Source organism: Toxotes jaculatrix, chromosome 3 (assembly GCF_017976425.1).
Source record: "Toxotes jaculatrix isolate fToxJac2 chromosome 3, fToxJac2.pri, whole genome shotgun sequence".
Taxonomy (NCBI): domain Eukaryota; kingdom Metazoa; phylum Chordata; class Actinopteri; family Toxotidae; genus Toxotes; species Toxotes jaculatrix.
Window position 1 is genome coordinate 9700301 of NC_054396.1, and position 18283 is coordinate 9718583.

Here is an 18283-nt window from a genome sequence, read left to right on the forward strand (position 1 = left end):
TAATGCACTTAGGCAAAGTAATTTTTTTATGGCACATATATTTAGGTTATGCTGATATTGATTGCAGTGCCTGCTAAACTCTATGCGAACAAAACCGAGTTTACACTGCAGCAGAGTCTACAAAAGCTACCTTTAACAGTTCCACTAGGCCAGAATTAGTTCTACCATGTCAGCAAAACAGAGCAGGCAGAGGCACTTTTGCTAAGAGTTAACTATGAGTCTGAGAGTGAGGCTACAGGCTTACAGAGAAAGGGAAACTAGTTACAAGAATTTGTCCTCTAATGACACTTTAAAACACCAGATCTGACCCCATGTAGTCTTGGTTCTGTAAATGCAGTTCTCAGTTTCAGAAGTAAATCTGCATGATATACCTCTAAAGCAAAACAATATCTTCTAAAAGCATACTAATGTATGCTGTGCTGTGAAGTTGACTGTGGCTGGAAAGTGTAAAACCAACAAGCTAACAAGTCAAGACCAATCCACTACAGTCAGCCCTGTAGGCAGCAGCTGTAGTCCCTCCCAGTGAGCACAGGGAGTCTGGGCTGCTAAATGCTCCAGCCTCAGAGGGACGATGGTGGAGGGCTGGTAAAGATGGCGGCGCTCTCCGAGGATGGGAGGTACGGATTAAATTGTGGCCAACAGAGCGCAGACAGAGTCACCGTTTTGCACGTCAAATTGACCGAGACAGCACTGAGAGCGATAGAGAGCTACCAAAATTGTATGGTGAGTGAAACGGGCGTTTATTTCAGTTAAAATTAGCTTGGTCTGTCGGGCTGACACGGCTCGTCTGAGCTGGGAAGCCCAACTGCCACGCATAGCTAACGCTACAAAGTTAGCTAAGCTGTTGACAGAGCGAGTTTCTGCCTGAGTGTTTTTATTATATCAGTTTTGTGTCATTGAATTAAAAAGCTGAAGAAGATAAATGAGGCTTTGGTCTTATGTTCTGTCCAGGTTTTACGAACTGACAATGGTTATTTAACCCAGGAAACCCGTAGGTAAAGTTAGACACTCTGATTAGCCAACGTTAGCTCCTGTGCTGTGCTGGCCAGCCAAGTCCATTTTTTTCTTGCCAAACTAACGTTACTTTGACCATATTAGGAAAGTGGTAATTTCATATCGACGAATACACTTGTGACCAGAAGGACCTCATAAGATGAAATTTTAACATAAATACTCAGTTAACCTAAATTAAAACTCGACGAGATTGTATATGCGTCAGGGGCAGGGTGGAAATAAAACATTACGGATAAATGAAGGCTAATGTAACTTCACTACAACTGAATGGCGTTTATTCAAGCATGTCGGTGACTGGCCAGTTTACCATATGGTTAAAAGTTGTGTTAGTCTTAAATCTGATATCATAACTTGGCAGGGATAAAGCTACCAGTCAGGCTCTTCAGTTTATAGCTAGTTTTTTTTGTTTTACTTCATCATAAAATGTTGCAGTGAAACGAGCCGCCACACTGTAACTACACAGGATGTACACTAACTCAATCAAAGGTTTACACGGACAAATATTTAATTTGAGATTATTGACCAATAGCCGAGTTTTGTATGAGGGAAGTCAGCCATATGGCACCTGGTAGCAACAAAACCTTTATTTAAAAAAATCAAAAAAAGATAATAGTCTAATTATCTTTACTATCCTCACCATTTTGTTCAAAATACAATGTGTTCATGTACTTTTTATGTCTGGACAAATGACTTCATCAAAATGGACTGCATTTCACCCCAGAGCTTGACACCACCAGTCATTGAGAAGCTTTTGAAACTAGGTGTGCTTATAGGACACTGCACACCTGCGCAGATTAAATATAACTTGTTAATCTAGAACTGTACAAATGCTGTAATCTTGTTGAGGTGCTGCACAGGTGAACTAATCTGGAGAAGTCTTTGCAGTCTTGAGTCGAACAGGCCTGAAGCCAAGTTACCTGACCTTAACTCTGCCAACAACAACGCCGTTACATAACACAGCGGCTGGGCCTAGGTCTCCACTCAGGGCTGATGCACTGTAGTGTAGCATGGGGTTGTAGTGTTCAGAGGTCTCTTCAGCTGCATTTTATGGCACGTAGTGTATCTCTGTATGTATGCCACACACTACTCACACCACTGTATGTGAAACTTTTGCTCCAGCAATTGCCTTGAGACAAATGTGGATATAAAGCACAATTTCAAATGATTATTTAGTCAGTTTCTGACCACTGGCAAACCGAGTCATCACTAAGTTGAAGGAATTCTTTTGTGACAGCCCATGCTACAACCTTATTGGATGTGGTAATGTTGGTCTGTACGCTGCATTGAACGGCAGCCTGCCATCTCTTGCTGACTGAGCAGCCAAAACTGCCTGCTTTTTGTTTCTCCCTCTCTCTCTCTCTCTGTAATGTGTGTTGTAGCTCAGCCAGTCATCGAACTATGGAAGCTGGCTATCTTTGTCTTTTTGTGGTGATGTGAAATGTGATCAGAAGTGTGTGTGTGTGTGTGTCTGTGTGGACTGGTTGGTGTCTGTGTGAGTGAGTGTATGGATAGTGGGGGAGGGAGCCAGTCAGTGGCTTGGAGTAGCTTAGCTTTAAAAACCATGATATGGTTCTTTCAGCCTGATTTAAAGGTATAGGTTTTATCTTGAATTATCTGCATTTTGTTTTGTATTTTGTATGAGTCAGCAAACACGCTTTAATGTCCAGGAATGTAGAGAAGCTGTTGTTAATAAGGTGCACATTCCACTCAAACCAGTTGACGCAACATTTTAGAAGTCTATGAAGAAGCTGGGATTCCTGTGCTTTCTTGCTCTAACCTATACTGCACCAGAGCAGCCGCTGCATAATTGTGGCTGTCAGCTCCATTTTAAGAAGCCACCAACACAAACCTGCAAACCTACACAAGACGAAGACATTTCACAAATACTCTCTTCAAAATATCTGCTGTGTTTGACCGTTGTCCAAATTCCACCACTTGTGGCCAGATAAAAGCAAACAATTTTACCTACCTCCCACGTAAGAAGATACAGGTAAAGTTGACTCACTCAGTCCCTGTGTAGATTTAAACTTAAGGGCTCTCAGACATTGAGCTCAGTGTTGGCTGCTAGTGTACTGTCATCAGGTATTTGTGGCCAACAGTCACCTCTGGTTTCAGGTCCCACACATCATTGGTCTGGCACTAGTTGGCGCTCACTGGTAATTTGTCACATTGAACATGAGAACGTACTTTTTTTTTTTTTTTTGGTTTGTATGATTGCAAACAGAATGTCTCTAGTTTTTGAACTGATATTAAGACAAAACCAGCAAATTAACATCACCTTGGCCTTCAGAGAACTATGATGGGCATTGTTTTGCTATTTACTGACATTTTATTGGCCCCTCAATCAGTACATTAATTGATGAAATAATCTGAAGCTTAATCAATAACGATAGTAATCATTATTTGCAGTCCTACATCAGACATATCCCCAATTCATGCTCTTGGCGTGACACTAAACTGTTAACTGAGTGGCAGTCCTATGAAAATGAGAAAGATAGCTTGTCCTTCTGCAGTGCTGACTCTTCAGGTTTGCTTTTTGCACTATGAATACAGATTACTGCCTAGTCATTTTCTTACTCACAGACACTGAAGGTATGTGCATGTCAGCCATCAGTGAGCTGAGAGCTTTAGTCTTTGCTCAGTGTTTAAGTGCAACTTGTAACAGAATATATAAGGACGGTGTTTGTTCAGTCTGCCTTTGTCAGTGCTGGTTACAAGGTATGCTTGGTGTGACAGGACCCCAAGGCTCTGCTGCCTCTACAACCAGATGTTTTAGCCTTACTGAAGTGTGAGTCAAATAGTGGCATGTTCTACAGGTTCTACACCACTATATATATTTTTTTTTTAATTTGGTTTTGTGTATCCGTTCTTTTGCTACCTACCCAACTAGCATTGCTCTCCCAATCTTCCTTTACATTTACATTGATGGTAAGGTTAAACTGTTGTTCCTTTTCACTTGCAGAATGTATCTTATTTGCGGCCAACAATACAATTCAAGGGACTCCAAGGCGTAAGTACTTTTTCCCCCCTCATAAGATTTGTGTCAGATGAGTCATCGCATGTAAGATTTCAAATTTGCAGTGTGGAATAGATAAAACCATAATTCTGTGTCAGCAAGCTTAATTTTGCATCAAGTGATGAAAAGTTTACACTTTTCTATGTGTCCATTATAGCTTGATCACAAGTGCATCAGTTGCTTAATTATTGAGTGATCAGATGATACAGTAATTATGATATAAGAATGTACATTTTAAAATATGTTAGCATTTATTCAGCAAGTTATATACGTTATCATTAAAATAATTTATATGCTATACCTGCAATTTAAGAAAAGAAGAATTTTTGCACGTTGGGACATTTTACCTTCCACTGCATTGGAACACAAGTTTTGTGTTGCTTGGAAAATCACAGTTGTTACACAGATAAATAGATGTTGTAATATTTTGATGTTGTCATTGCACAATGCACATAGTGCGTGTAGTAAATTTTTTATAGCTAGTCATGTCCTGGTAATTAATTTGGGATTTGTTACATAAACGATGTCCTCCATGCAAACTGTCCGCTGAACTGTTCAGAGAGGCACAAACTAATTTCAGATGTCACCTGATGTATATAAACAGTCTTGCACTGCTTGTAGTCCAGGGTGCACATGACTTGCACACAGCTTCCCCTTAGCTGCTGAGACCTCAGAGACCTTCCTGTCTCATGCTAGCTGCCATGTTGTTCACATCAAACCCTGTATTTCAGATGTAGACTCTGCCTCTGTGCAATATGTGCATGAACACAGTGACTTGTAAGGAGAAACTCCATGTAAGATTTGAAGGCGTTTTACCACATGGTTGGGTTTAGCATATGGCAAATTTATAATAATAAATTAACAGTGTGTATTTGATTACCCAGCTCTCCTCACCACATTTTCTCAGACACTCAGGTGTGAATAGATACTGTAAGTTGTGTCATTCTCCATTTTTGTGTAATTTTTTTTTTTTTACAGCGCATTAAAATTCCCAAGACCAATTCCTCGTCAGACTCCTTCAACAATTTTGATTTCTACCTGTCTAATGTGGGCAAGGACAACCCTCAGGGAAGCTTTGAGTGCATCCATCAGTATGTGTCAAGGTAATGGTAATCACTGGTCAGCTGAATCAACTGTTACTGTCTTACCACACGTTGCTAGAACGTAATCCCTCTCTGCCTCACATTTCTTTCCCATACTTCCTCTTTGTCTCCAGCTCAGGGGCCTCACACCTGGCATTGTTGGCGACAGTGCAGGACAAGGTCACAGTGTGCGCCACTAATGACTCCTACCAGGTGACCCGGGAACGCATGACCCAGGCCGCGGAGGACACACGTGAACGTGGGACCAAAGTCATCAAGCCTGGGGGCCAGTACAGAGGTAAGCCCCTCACCGAGGTCTCCCTTATCTGCAGCGGCCACAAACAGTTGCCAGGTTGTGTCCCAGCACACCAGCATGGCTTTACAGTCTATCAGCACCTCTTCTCTCTTTTCAGACTCAGTCCCTTTTTTAGGGACTGAATAGGTGAAAGCTGACAGTCTGACTCCATTCAAAACCATTATTACAAGTGAGCCATTATGCCATCTCAGTCTTTTCCAGATTAGCAGTCTGACTGATAAGGGCCAATGGTGGCATTTGAGGCTTTTCTGTTTTATTGACACATAACCTGCCAAAATGATACACAAAGCGCTGAAGTGTCCCAGTACAGTCACTAAGTGCTGCGCTTGTGTTTGCAACCAATCTGGACTTACTTTTCACAACTCCCTTATACTCGCTGAAGATAAACGCATGTAAACCAGTTTCCTGTCTGCTGGGCTGCTCAGTGCCTGGATTTGAGTGACACAAGCGGAACAGAAAAAGTAATCTTTGATAATCTAATTTGGCTTGTCGCTCTCTCCAGCTTTACTTGTCCAGCTCAGTTCAGGTAGGGCAAGGGATGTGCAACAAAACTAACTGCTGATGTAATGTCTTGTGCCAAATGTGGTTTATTTCCTTTTCCTCCTTTTTTCGTCCCATAGTCTGAGTAGAAGTTTGTTTTCCAAACTCGCAATTACAAAATAAATACAAGCTCAAGACCTCAGACGTAACACCAGCTGCTGGTAAGGAATGACAAGCCGGCACGTTGCTGAGATAAATAGCTGCTCACTGTGAATGACAGCCTTATCGTGCTTTTTTTAGTTTCAGACCAAGATAACATAGTAAATATGAGATGCGATAAAGGTGGAAAAAAAATGGTCATGCCAGTGAAGGAAACCACAAAGGAGGTGTAGCGTCTCTTAGTCTCTTATCATATGGAAATATTTTTGCTGTCAAAGATCTGGCAAACAAAGCAGAACTCAGTGAGTGAAAAGAAAACACCATTTGAGCCCCAAACATGACCAGCTGAGTTGCATATGCATTTGATCTTATTCATTTTGCTTTGTAAACTGAATGGAGCAGTTGTACTTGTGCCTAGATTTAAACTGATTTTGGTAAAAAAAAAAAAAAAAAAAAAAAGCTCCTCTTGATGGACAAATGACAAAAGTCAATTACAATTATTTCATGTGCACTAAAAGTTGTCTTTCATCTTGTCAGGAGCTGTCACAGTGGAGTTTGTTGCTAGCTGGTCAAACAGTATTTATTGATGTGCAAGCAGGCATTGGTTGTCTCTAGTAAAAATATTATGGCTGTGAATGTTAATGTTTAAACATCCTGACTATTCTAAAGAAAATAAAATCAAAAATTCAAATAATGAGAAATAAATGAGTGAGAACATGCAAGTAGAAACATGAAACTGAAATTTGGATGTGTACTAAAGCAGAAAGAAAATCTACAGAACCTCTCTCTCTTTGGAAACAGGTGACAGGTGATGAATGAGATCACTGACATAATTATTATCAATGGTTAATATTTATATTGAAGCATCGTGTTTAATATTTATTTCCTCCCAAAGTATCATTCAAAATCAGACGGCCCGTCAAAACAGCATCATGTGGTTTATGTATTTGGTTGCAGTTGTAATAGTTGTTGTTTGTTTGCACTGTTTAAAGCCAAAGTCAGCTGTCTTTATAGTCAGAGCTTATTTATTACATCCAAGCCCTTGTCAATGACTTCCTCAGTTAAACCAGAATCAGAAGTGTAGCTCAGTTCACAAAATTTTCAACGTGAGTTAAAACCTCCTCAGGCCAGTTTTTCTGGGCTCTGGGGATAGATTTGCATACACTGGCCCAGATAGAAACTGGGAAACGAGAGGAGCAGCAGAGAGAAGGGGTGGGACGAGAACTTGTAACAGCTGGTTTGGAGTGAGCACCCTATTTACTAATGCAAAAGGGGCCTAGTTTCTGGTTTTCACGCTGTTAATTTCAGGTAACAGTCCTTAAGTTGAATTTTTATCTCTCTTTGTCTGTAGCCTGTATCTTTTCATGGGAGCTGAACAACTGCTTTTGCCTCGAATGCCATGGCATTTAATGTTCCAAGTTACTATACTGTCGTTCTCTATATGTTCCCTCGTACAGACTGACAGTTTCTGAAGGAGAAAACGTGATTACTTAATCTTTTCACCTGTAGCAACCTGTCACTGGCCAGTTAGGCAACACAGAGTGTGTGAGCTGACGCCTCCTCACATTGCTCCTAGTCTTGCTTTTTGACAAGGAGGGAGGGGGGAGTTTTTCCTTTCTCTTCCTCTCTCTAACCTTAATCCCTTAAAGAGCTTTAGAATTTCATAATGCCAGTGAAGCGGTATAGAGAAATGTGCAGGCACCCTGACTAAGCACATAGCTCAGCAACACAGAACAGAGGCGTCTTGGTTTCTAATCACCTAGACACTTTGATATAAATCAGTTTTTCAAACTACTCTTAAGTTGATACAGAGAGCTACAGTCCAGTGTATAGTGTTTGGTGGTGGCTTCTGTTTCTAGAGACTGACTCTTTAATGGTCATTGGCCTTAACATTAGGTCATTTTGGGACCTCTTTTCTTCAAAAACTGAAAAAGTAAAGGTAATTGGCAGAATAAAAGCAGGTAGTTTCTGCCAGAAATCTTTTTAAGAGGGACATTTAAAGTTGAAGATAGTACACGGGAGAGTTGTGGAGCAAAATCCTGCCATTATCTGTCAAAATGACAGAACAGTGTTTGATGATTAACTGCCCTACAGAGAAGAAGAGCTGTTTAACATTGTCTTTACCCTCTGTCTCCAGGAAAGCAAGTCCATGTCCGTAAGCCTGCGCTGTCAACCCCAGAGGTGGTCCCAGAGCGCAAGCGCTCCACACCCATCAACCCAGCCAACACTATTCGTAAGTGCCTTTCCAATAACCCCGTGTCTCAGCGGCCGTTCCGGGACCGTATCATCCACCTGCTGGCGCTGAGGTCCTACAAGAAGCTGGAAGTGCTTGCCCGTTTGCAGCGGGACGGTATCAACCAGAAGGACCGAAACTCACTGGGGACTACTTTGCAACAGGTACTGTAAGGCATCTTGTGTGTGTTGTGTTGTGTTTGTGGCTTTTTTTCAGTGACATAATATTCCATGTCAATATTGACAGAGAAGAACTCTTGAGAAGCTGTGTTCTTCAAGTGTCTAATTTGATCCCTGAGATCCCTTTTATTCTTCTTAAACATGAGATCGAGGTACACAAATCTGCTTGAGGATTTCCTGTTCTCAGTATAAAGGCTTCATTCACTTCACTGAAAAGAAACAAGCCACTTAATCGTTAAACGTTATTTGCATGCACAGATGTTTGGCCGGCACAGGAAATGTGAAGTTTCTATTCGTGTCTTACAGTTGACATGCTGTCATTGTTTAACTTTGAACCTGTGTGTGTGTGTGTGTGTGTGTGTGTGTGTGTGTGTGTGTGTGTGTGTGTGTGTGTGTGTGTGTGTGTTTATATGTGTGTACAAAACAGGTAGCAAACCTCAACCCCAAAGACAACACATACTCATTGAAGGACTTTATTTATCGTGATGTTCAGCGAGACTGGCCTGGCTACTCTGAAGATGAGAAGTCCCAGGTTGACCGGATCCTGGCTCGGTACAGAAACCTCCAATTAGGATTTTTAATTACACTTTTACAGCTTAAAGACATATTCACTCCCACTTGAAAATTCTTGTGGTGTATAAGTACTACTGAGTATTTGTACTAGCTTAAAGTGACAGCCCACTACTGACAGCTGACGGTGGCTGTTTTTACAGTTGATTGTTTTGTCCTTCTCGCAGCAAAGTGACTGTTGTCAGCTTTAAGTAATGTTAGTTACAACGGATCAAAAATTTTTTTTAAGTATTATATTCTTTCCCCTGTTATTAACTATTAGACAGTTAAATCCAATTTCCACACAATTCCTTGTGGTGAGTCTCGGCAAATGTGTTGAACGCTTTTCCTCTTGCTAATCAGATTCTGTTCAACGTTTCAAATTGTGAATTATTTACGTACATGTTTCCTAGCTTGCCATCTTCTGTGTCAGCACATGTCAAGCTGCTGCTGCTGGAAGGAAGGTGTTTATAACTATGAAAATAATAACTTCTTATGTCCAACATGAGGTGTGAATTTAAAATAAAGACACTTTGGAATTGTAAACGGTTATTTAAAAATAAAAGTATGACTCTACATCAGGTCCTAGTGTAATGTTAGCTGAGCACTGGCCCCTAATGTGCGCTTTCATTTTTATTGTAGTTCCCCATTGACACCACTCTTTCCTTTCTTTAACAGCAAATTAGGTCTTCCTACTGAGACACACTCAACAAGCAGTCCTCCCAAAGACAGTGTCCCCACATCCCCCCAGGTATCTGAGCAAAGAAACACTAAAACACATGCCCACAGGGAAGCATGCTATTTTCAGCTAAAATTCTGGGTGTTTTCTTACAGAAGCGCCAACCAGACTTTGATTTCATTGATCCACTGGCGCCCAAGAAAGCCCGCATCTCGCACCTCAGCAATCGAGGGCCAGCCGCATCTTCATCCTCCGCCTCCTCCTCTGACCGCCATGAGGACGAGGGCAGCCCCAGCTCTAAACGCTCGTCCCTACCCTCCAACGTCACCTCGGGCCCTCCCACCCATCTCCCCATTTCTTCCCACCCTCCTGCACCCTCTCACCAGCAGCCCAGCCCGGCCTCCAACTCCAACTCACCCAGCACCCCGGAGGGCTGTGGCACCCAGGACCTGCCCATGGACCAGAGTTCCTCCTGCAGAGACCCTTCACCCGGCTCCTTCTCCTCCGATAGGAACCTGCAGGACCGCTTTCGGCACCCACTCCCAATTCCCAGACCAGCTTCCTCCCCCAGCCCCCCTCCTCGTACTTCACTCACAGTTACCTCTACTGTCATCACCAGCCTTCCTTCGTCCAGCAGTAGCAACAAGAAGGTCAAAAAGAAATCCAAGAAGCACAAAGATAAAGATAGAGAGAAGGAGAAAGGGAAACAGCCTGAAAGAGGCAGCAGTAGTCCTCCTGGTGTGGCAGAGCAGGCTGAGGAGAGTCGGAAAGCCAAAAAGAGGCGCAGTGCTGAGGAAGAGAAGAGAGACGTTATCGACAAAAATCACACTCACAGAGATCAAGGTGTGTTTCTGTCTTGTTAATTATCTGCATCACTGAACCAAACCTCTCAAGACTTTAATGACCATAACCAGCTTCATTTTTCATTGCATGTGTAGCCCACTGACTGTCCTGCACACACACATCACATTTCCCATCTGGCACATCAACTTAACATCAGCACTAAAAATGTACGTTTTTGTGTGGTCATTTTTTTGAGGGGATATTTTTTAAAGATGTGTTAATATATACTGTGTTTTAAGAATGAATTATGTTTAATGGGAAAGTGGCTCTGCATATTGTCAAGCCCACGGAGAATTATCAGCCCTTCCACGGAGCATTTTAGCCTTGTGTGGCTAATTGTTCAGCCCACACTTACTAGCAGGAGTGGATCACTGTTATTAGCAAACTCTGAAAGACACATTGTACACCACTTGCCAATCAAAATAGCAGACAGACTCTGTTAAAGAAAGTCAAGCATCCACCTGTTAAATGTAGATCATTTCTCAAACTAAAAATACTTTTTGGATGTCCAGACACACAGCTCCTGTTGGCCTTTTTCATAGAAGACATTTTGACATCTCACAGTAGGCAAAGCACAGTCAAAGACATGAATGATTACTAAAGTCAGAGTATTTACTATAAAAAAAAAGTTTCAGGGTTGACAAAACTTATCTGTTTGCTTGATGCTTAAGTAGGTTATTCTCTCCTTTCATGTTAACCATAAAACTTATCTCGTAAACGTATCTCGGGGTCTGTCAGCTTGATTTGGAGTTCCTCTGCCCCCTAATGGCCATCAATTGATTAAAGCAGCTTTAATGGTGTTAAGAAAAGCCTTGTGTTGCCTTCACTTGCTATTTTGTGGAAAAATCAAACCAGTGTTTTAAGTGATGAGGAAACTTGGATGTTAAAAAAGAGTGATGTGGATTTTCCTCCTCCTTGCTTCCAAAACGATCCACATCTGGCTAGCTGTCCATTTTTTTTTCTGTTATAACAGAGTGAGTTAGCGTCATCACACGCTTGTTTAAAAGCCCTACTGAGGCAGTGAACGTAAGCTAGCAGAGAGATGTTCATATTCTCATATTATGTCCGTGTCTGTCTGTCTGTCTCTGGGACAGAGAGAGTGTGTGTGTAGGGACTCTCTAATTCAAGAAGCATTGACATGTCTTGTGACTGACATGCCTTCTCTGTCCAAGTTTCCATCCAGCTTATCTTTCAGACTTTGGATGGTTGCTCACCATGTTTCAGTGTTTGTCTCTGCACTGCCTGTACCAGCCACATACAGTTTGATCTTTGATTACACTGATGCACCGGATTATGCCTGAACATGTCGAGACATTGATCTGAGCTCTTCTTTACGTTGTGGTCTTTGTATGTGGTTGATCTGACTTTATAAATGTTGTGGTTGTAGTTTGAGACGTTCTGCTTCCTCGTAGTCTGTGTTCCTATGTCCTGTTTTTTTTTCGTGAGAACTGTCTCCTGGGAGTTTTCCTCTTTATGCTGCCAATTATCAGATTGTACTGTCTGTTCCTGATGGATTTGACTGCACCTGCTGTGACGGTTAATTTTGAGTTTCACTCTTCAAAACAATCATTTGCTGTTGGGTGGCAGCAGTATATTAAACTGCAGTGTGTTATATATTAGAAATTCTGTGGAAGAAGAAGAAATCGCACCTGTGTGAACAGAATAGGAAAGACACGTTAGTGTAGTGGACACAATGGCACAAATCTACTACTAGGTTTAATAATTGCTAATAAATAATACATTCCCCCCTTTTGGATTTTGGATATTTTAACCATGCAGTTAAATACAGCCGTCAGTTCCGTATCTATATTCTAACATGTTTTGTTTTTGTTTTTTTTTTTGTTCATCACAGACTCTTCAGACAAAGAGAAGCCAGTCCAGTCCACTGAATTCTCCTCCACTATGGAGATGCCCGACTATGTAGTGTGAGTGACCCTGATACACCTCGACGTTCCTATTTTCTCACAGTGTGACCCTCTTTACCTTTCAGGCCTCTCACTTCTTCTCTGTAGCACGTTACAAGAACACACATTTTGAAATATTACACTGTTGCTGAACAGGATGTTGAGAATAGACACAAACCTGAGTATTAGGACACGGGAAATGCAGCAGTAAACACAGATGTGTTTAATTTGTACAGTCTGGTGTTCTTTTGTGTTTACAGGAAGTACACGCCATTGGTGTCCATGGACCAGCGGCAAAGCTACAAGGATGACTTTAACGCAGAGTACGATGAGTACCGCCTGCTGCACGCCCGCGTGGAGAGCATCACCCGCCGCTTTACCCAGCTGGATGCCCAGTGCCGGAAGCTGGCACCTGGCACCAGAGAGTACCAGGTCACATTAAAACAGCTAATTTAAACGCACTGCACTGTGTGATCCTAATCAAATATTTGTGGTAGCTTTGTCGTCTCTAAGACGACACTTTCCATCAGTGTTGTGGGCTCTGAAAAAAGACAGGTGGCTAGAGTCGTTACACGAGTTGCAGATTGTGACTGAATAGATCAGAATTATTTAAAAAAAGAAAAATCCAGAGATGGACAGTGTTGTTCTGATCGTTTAGTCCATTTCTGACTTTTCACACTTTAACCAGTGTTGTAGTTCACTCCTACAGCATGAGATGAAGCATTTGGCTTAAGACTTAGACTCAGAATTAGCACGCCGGTGTCACCACAATGTGGTGCGGCACAGGAGGCAGGACGTGAAGTGTAATCAACAAAAACTAATAGTGCTGCTACCACTCCACATCTGTTCCTTGATCTAGTGCAGCGACCAGGCAGCGCACAGCTGTTCGGTGTTCAGTGTCATCAGAAGTTCAGCGCTGCTGTTCAGGATGCTGCTGTGGTGCCCACTCACCACACAGAGCTTCAGTGTTTAGATCTCTGCACAAGTTAAATATAAATCGATCAACACTTGTTACAAAAAAAAAAAAAAGAAACCTCCAAGTATGTTATATATAGAATTAGATTATAAAGTAAACGATGCACATTTGCGTTAAACATGCAACAGTATTAAACGCACTATTTTTATTTAAAATTTTACAGAAAGTGCAAGAAGAAGTCTTGAAAGAGTACAAAAAGATGAAACAAGTAAGTAGCTACACAGAGTTTTGTTCTGTTTTCCCGTTATGTTTTGTTTTTCTTAGCCAAAGCCGAAGCTGCTGGTGTGTGTGTGTGTGTGTGTGTGTGTGTGTGTGTGTGTGTGTGGGGGGGGGGGGGGGGGGGGGTGTAAATAGCTTTACTTATTATGTGCTTGTTTGTTTTACAGCACAGCCCCAACTACCATGAGGAGAAACAGCGCTGCGAGTACCTGCACAACAAGTTGGCCCACATCAAGCGGCTGATAGCTGATTTTGACCAGCGCAGAGCCCAGTCCTGGTGCTGAGAGCACAGCACACAACATCTTCACTGATCAGTATTGAGAATGGAGTGTCGAACCAAGGGGGGGTGTCCAAGCGGCTCTTATTTATTAACACCCCTTCAGTTACTGCCTCCACAACGCCCCCCCCTCCCTCCCTCCCTTCCTTTCCCTCCTTCCTTTCACCCTTCTCCCTTCATCCTTCTTCATTCCTTCCTTCTTTCACGATCATTTGATTCCATGAGGCTTCACTGTTGCCTGCAATCTTGAAAATCTCACTTTGACTTTCACCCCCCCACACCCCCCAAATCTTTCGCTTTTTCAATGAGCTCCTGTGGAATTTCATACCACTGGACCAGTGGAAGGAGCTGCCTGCATGTGTGAAGGGGTTTGGGGAAAAAAAAAACTTCAACTCTTCTAACTTTTGAAGGACTTATCTTGAGGCAAAAAAAGAACAAAAAAAAGTATTTTTGAGCATCAGAGAAGATATTAACATGTATTTAAGTAAACAAAAAAGAAAAAAAAAAGAGGGAGATTATTTATTTTGGGACTCGTAGTGCAAAACAAGAGTCCGCAGATGATATATTGTTTAAATTTTCTTGAAAACAATGCAAAAAAAATTGAAAGCGGCCTTATGTGTTTTGATTTTGTGAAGCCATTTTGCACGCAAGATCCATTATGTCATCTCATTTGGCAAAGATGTCTCTCCCGGCTCATTTCCTCTCTTTTCATGCGCAACTGTACTGGATAACACTGCTTTAACATGAATTGCTGAGTTTGAGGCTGAAGAGGAAGGAAATGAGACAGGAATGAGAAATCACTTGAGCCAACTGAGACGCAACAACAGTATGTGTGCATGGATTTGTAAACTTAGTTGTAAAGACCACGTGGGGTGGTTAGGGTGTGGTGAATTCATGGAGTATGATCCCCTGTCAGTGGGGGGGCAGTATTCCCTGCACCAAGTGTTTAATGTTCACGGTGCATTATGGGTGCCTTAAGGTGTTTACACTCGGATATGTCGAGTTGGGCCTAACCCTAGGGGCCACAGACTACACAAAGGAACTACAACTGCCTGGAAACAGGTTGTGTGTGTGAGTGTGTGTGCGTATGAGTGTGTGTGCATGTCTGAGTGTTGGAGGAAGGAAGGGATGTTCAGTCTGGAAGGAGTGTTACAAACTGTATGCGTGTGTGTTTGTATGGCTGTGAGTGACCGGTGAAAGAAAAAAAAAAAACAAATGTGGGGGGAAAAAAAGTGAGAAATATAAACAAAAAACAACAAAAAAAGCTGCTATAGTGTTTGACCAGCCAGAGCACTCAGGATCAACCTGGCTGGAGTAACAGTACCTGATCTTTAATTGAAGAGATGTAGAAGATCCTTATTTTTTTTCCAGATTGGTTCATCTCTAGACCCTGGAAAGGACTGCGCCCACCTCTTCAGCTTTATCCTGCGGCAAACAGTCTGTGTTTCTGTTTTAGAAAGAAGCAAAAACTCGCCATCCACCAGAGGACTAATCTGTATGGCAATGTTAAATGTATTTGGCTCTCAGTTTTTTGAGTTCTGCAGATCAGTGAGAGATTGTTTTCTTTCTCTTTTTTTTTTTTTTTTGTCAACATTGATACAGATTTAGTTTGATGGATGGATGAATGGCTTCTATATAAAATCTTTATTTCAACAAGGGAAAATTTGTTTACAAACCTGTGTTAGAATGTTTGCCAAAAAATTAAAGATTTTTCTGGTACAGCATCCGTGGAGTAAAATTTCTGATTGGGGCTTCATTTTAGGAGACATTAATACAGGAATATGTGTTTCATTCACTGAACAAGTACAACACCCTGATGTCTGGGGATGTGAAGAGGAACTTAGTCACTGTGCCCCGAGAAATATCTACAAACTAAAGGGAGCTGATACCACTTTTGTAGTGGTCAGCCCCCTTTTTGCAGTCTAGTATAACTATATTCAGCTAGTGTGGACATGTGAGAGACTGTGTCCTGTATTGGGGAAAAAAAAGTGGCCCCCTCCCCCCCTAAAAAAAAACAAACAAAAAAAAACAGATTCAAGTTAATATTCACTAAGTTTATTTCACATATGTTTTGGTTGCGGCATTCTGTCATACAGTCAGTCTCTGCAGTAGACTGGCTGTTCTGGTCAGCTGTCAGAATCAACTTAATTACAAACCCAGTTTAACTTGTTTGTTGTTGCTCAAGTTATTTTGGTCAGAAAATCAGCACTTGTGTCTTGGAGGTGTCACAACAGCAGATTTAAAAAGAAAAAAAAAGTCCACAGGATTTACGCTTACTGTGGCTGTGAAGTACAGGGTCAGTGTTTTGGTTTATTTGTCCTGTTTTCACCTTGCAATGGTCATTTCCCAGAATTTGGGGTCACCCCGACAAATTTACATTGGAGGCCAGTGTTTTACAGGTGCTGTCCGTCACCTGTGTCCTCCTCTCTGCCTGCCAAAGATTTCTGTCAAAAACAGAGTTACTCAAATTAGGTCTGAAGAACATGAATTGGCCTAATGTAACTCACTGTAGTGGAAGGAAAGGGAGAGGAGAGTTGATAAAGAGTCTTAATGAGGAAGTGACAAAGTAAAAAATAATTTTACAAAATGCCCCTGGCACTGTTCAGATGTGAGAAACCACTGAAAATCAAGTGACTTTTGAGTGAAATCTGATCCTTCCCAGCTGAAAATGTGCAAAACATTTCAATAAACAAAAAAATCACAAGTTTTACCTGGAAAATGTCTCTAATGTCTTTTTTATGTCCTTTACAGGTTCTCTTCCAGTCATCTGAGACAAAATATTGGTGACGTTGCATGCCTGTAGGTGCTATTTTAGCCATGACTGCGATGTTAACAAAGCTGTCCCACAAAATAAAGCAGGATTTAAAGGCACCGTTTTGAACAGAGGCCGGCAGTGAGCGCTGGAGTAATTACATCTGAAACTGATGTTCTGGTAACTGAGGAGGTCCAGAAAAAAATTTAGGCCGTTGGATTAAGATCAAGATAAAGATTTATCATAATATGGACTTTGTTCTAATGAGCACTCTGGGAAAGTGTCTTTCTTTATTCTTTTATGCTGACTAAGTGACATCTGAAGCTTAGTTTACTGATTCACTGATAGGAAAAGCATAAAATGCTGATGTTTGTAAAACAGCTGTTTCAGGATAAAAACTGGAAGAGAGCAGAAGAACCACTTCCGACTATTACAGTATTTAAGGTGATTTATTCAATTAAAGAAGTGGCATTATCACCCAGTGAGGCCATTGGTGTGATCTGACCTGATTTGACACCCTCAGACTGCTGCCTCTTCCCCAAGATGAAGAGGTGTGCGCACACACAGTGTGAGTGTGTGTGCGCACACGCAGGATCCAAAGCCCTTCTTCCACCAGATAAGGAAGAAGTGACCAGACAGCTGCGTTCAGAATATGCCTCAAGCTTCTATGTAGTTTACCTTTGTGGGTGTTAGAAACTGGTGGGACTGGTTTAAATGGCTGACTGGAAGGTGTCTCACACATATGTCACTTTTCACTTTTAAGGCTGAATTCAGTCATTTTCTCGGTTGCCCTCTGCAGCAGTGAGAGGTCTGTGGTTAAATATTAATCTCAGGTTAATATGTTAATTTAATGTGAAAGGCTGCTAGTGCTACCAATCCCACTGAAAATCAACATCACTCTCCAGATTTTTGTGTCTTTTAGGCACTTTCAGCTTATTATTTTGGATCTGCGGTCCATAGAGTGGAATCCTCTGAGCCCACATGTAAAACCATAGGTAACTGTTTCCAGTGAACAGCCTCACAACTGGTTGTATAACTGATTGAAATGTATACAGGAGCTCTGCCTTTCCAAAGCCATTGGTGATCTTCTGCTGATTGCTGTGCTTCCGAGCACCTATGGCATTAACAAAAATGAGAAAGAAGGAGGCGATCACCCTCCATGTTAGTTCCACCAGCTGGGACATCTGGAGTCAGTTAAGCACAATAGTTGCCGCCCCTCTTCATCAGCCAGGAGATCTGGTCGCTTAAGTGCTCCATTACTCTGGGTCAAGTTTACTGACCCACAATCAACCTGTCAAAGCAGCTTGCTTGTGGCGGTTCTGGTCCTGTGTCACTCATGAGAAACTTTCTCATGTGCAGGGGCCCAGAGATGTAAATGTTCACTTACTGTCGTTGGTTTTGGTCATTTGATAATTAAACAGACTTGTTGGGGAACTCAAATTGCTAAAGTACTGTATCAGCTGTGTCGAGTGCTGTTTTATTATCTATTCATGGGTCCCTGTCTTATCATTTTATATCTTATATTGTGCTCACCTGCTTGTGTTGCTATTGTTTTGGGGGTTTACACAGCTAATGTTTTCCCCTGGGGCTCCTGAACAGGTTAAT

The 18283-nt window shown here is 41.8% G+C and overlaps 1 protein-coding gene across 1 annotated transcript; it reads left to right on the forward strand.

Moving 5' to 3' along the window:
• Nucleotides 1-549: 549 nt before the first annotated feature.
• On the forward strand, nucleotides 550-16645 carry ell2 (elongation factor for RNA polymerase II 2). The gene is made up of 12 exons (XM_041033784.1): nucleotides 550-723; nucleotides 3977-4024; nucleotides 5009-5133; nucleotides 5247-5410; nucleotides 8205-8464; nucleotides 8907-9031; nucleotides 9707-9779; nucleotides 9863-10550; nucleotides 12403-12475; nucleotides 12715-12886; nucleotides 13594-13638; nucleotides 13817-16645. Exons 1-12 carry the CDS (start codon nucleotides 550-552, stop codon nucleotides 13931-13933), a joined length of 2064 nt encoding a protein of 687 aa, XP_040889718.1. The 3' UTR covers nucleotides 13934-16645.
• The last annotated feature ends 1638 nt before the right edge of the window (nucleotides 16646-18283 follow it).